Source organism: Nematolebias whitei, chromosome 12, assembly GCF_014905685.2.
Source record: "Nematolebias whitei isolate Nwh7 chromosome 12, NemWhi1, whole genome shotgun sequence".
Taxonomy (NCBI): Eukaryota; Metazoa; Chordata; class Actinopteri; order Cyprinodontiformes; family Rivulidae; genus Nematolebias; species Nematolebias whitei.
The window spans coordinates 45,414,125-45,416,430 of NC_056509.1; the positions used below are offsets into that span (position 1 = coordinate 45,414,125).

Here is a 2,306-nt window from a genome sequence, read left to right on the forward strand (position 1 = left end):
CAACCATCCATCCATATCCATCATCCATCCATCCATAGCAATCATCCATCCAACCATCCATATCCCTCATCCATTCATAATTAATCCATCCATCATCCATCCTTTCAAACATCCACCTATCATTCATCCATCATCCATCCATAATTTATCCATCCAACCATCCATCATCCATCCATATCCATCATCCATCCATATCCATCCATCATCATCCATCCATATCCATCCATCATCATCCATATCCATCCATCCATTCATCCATCCATCCATATCAATCATCCATCCAACCATCCATCATCCATCCATATCCATCCATCCATTCATTCATCCATATCCATCCATCCATCATCCATTGTCCATCCATCCATTCATCATCCATTCATAATTAAGCCATCCATCATCCATCCATCCATAATTCATCCATCCATCATCCATTCATAATGAATCCATCCATCATCCATCCATCCATCCTTTCAAACATCCATCCATCATCCATCCATCATCCATCCATCCATCATCTTTATCCACTTCTTACTTTTTGGGTTGTGGGGGTCATTTTAACCATTCATTGAACAAATACTTTGGATTGGAAATAGTGTGCTATGACTATTATTATTTGTAACTTTTATACTTTTTGCATTTTGTTAAACTTTATTTACAAAATATAATGGAATAACATTGTGTTCCCTTCATTTTACTCAAAAACTGTTCTCTAAAATTCACTGCAGTAAACTGGCGGTTTCTGTCTTCTTTTAGTTTCTGCACCTTCTAGTTTTTAGCTACCATTCAGCTACTTTTACCTAGCCTTTTTCTACTTCTGCTTTTTTTCACTACTTTCAGCTTAAAACCAGATTTTGCTACTTTTAGCTTTTAATTCTTTAGTTTCTTCTAGCTAGATTATTCCTACTTTTAGCTGTAGCTATCCTCTTGTTAACAACAAAGTCCATGCTCAATAATCCAGGTATACAATCCAACATTTTTCAGTCAGGTCATCTGGACAGTTTCTTGTTGTCCAGATGACCTGACTGAAAAATGTTGGATTTTATACCTGGATTACTGAGCATGGACTTTGTTGTTTTCAACCAGTTTGACACGACTGTCAACAAGGAAGAGGGCCGGCAGTGGAGGAGGGGTGTACCAAAGAGACCATCTTATACAAAGCAGAACTGGTTTGTGCCACTTTGGAGTAAGCAGTTGGGGGAAGAATCAGTTTTGTTGTGTATTTCCTTGACTGATGAAGCCTTCTGGATCGAAGGCGAAACGTTTCAGCACAAAAAAAAAAAAGAAACTGTCCAGATGTCCTGACTGAAAAATGTTGTATCCTCTTGTTACTTCAGCCAGTAGCTAGCTTTTTAGGTTTTAGCTACAGTTTAACAGGTTTCCTAATTGTAGCTTTTAGCTACTCAAGTACTGATTTTAGCTTTTTTGTTTTGCATTTAACAATTCTTTTCATACAAATTTCTTTCAGCGCTCTGCATTCCCACTGAATATCCTCAGAGAATACATTATCTGCTGAATCCTTTAAACAGTGTCAAACTTTTTATACAATGTGGAATTTACTACTTAACGCAGCACGTCATCCACAAAGACTCCTGATAAATAACATTACACAGTATTTGTTAACGATGAGTTATTTGTTTATTAGCGGTGAATGAGCTGAAAGACACATTTTAGCTCCTATCAGTCGGAACATCGTTTCGACCTCCCGCTGTGTATTTTGTCACTTACCAAACATGACCATCTGTGTGCCGTCTGGAAACGGTGGAACGGTCCTGTTTCCGTTCACGTCGTGTTTCTCTGCATGGGGAGAAACAAACAAAAGAAAATGTTAACTCTGGAGCAGGTTCACCTTGAAATGAACGCAGAACAATTATCGCCCGTCGCCAAAAGTAAGAGGCAGCTTTGACTTTGTGTCTGTGCATGTTTGTTGGTATGTTAGCTAAATATCTCATACACCACTGAACAGATGTTAATATTTCCATTACTAACGACAGTAATCAAGACGCACCTTTGGAGTGAAGACAATATAAGATGGCTGCCACAGCTAGTCAACCTTAGCCTTCACAAAAATGTTTCTAACGCATTAAATGTTACAGATATTGAGTCAACATCTGGTGTGGTAGAAGCTGAGACATCCTCAACCCACACTATCAACATCTGTGTTCTTGAGTGTTGAGTTTCATCTCTTCTAAACACACACACACACACACACACACACACACACACACACACACACACACACACACACACAAACACACACACACACACACACACACACACACACACACACACACACACACATACACACA

General features: G+C 38.9%; 1 protein-coding gene across 1 annotated transcript in view; it reads right to left on the bottom strand.

Moving 5' to 3' along the window:
- The window catches only part of msra (methionine sulfoxide reductase A), a 52,457-nt gene that overhangs the window by 22,798 nt on the left and 27,353 nt on the right, over positions 1–2,306 (bottom strand). Inside the window, exon 2 of the mRNA XM_037685658.1 lies at positions 1,726–1,794. Coding sequence (XP_037541586.1) covers positions 1,726–1,794 — 69 coding nt within the window. The remainder of the gene's footprint in view (positions 1–1,725; positions 1,795–2,306) is intronic.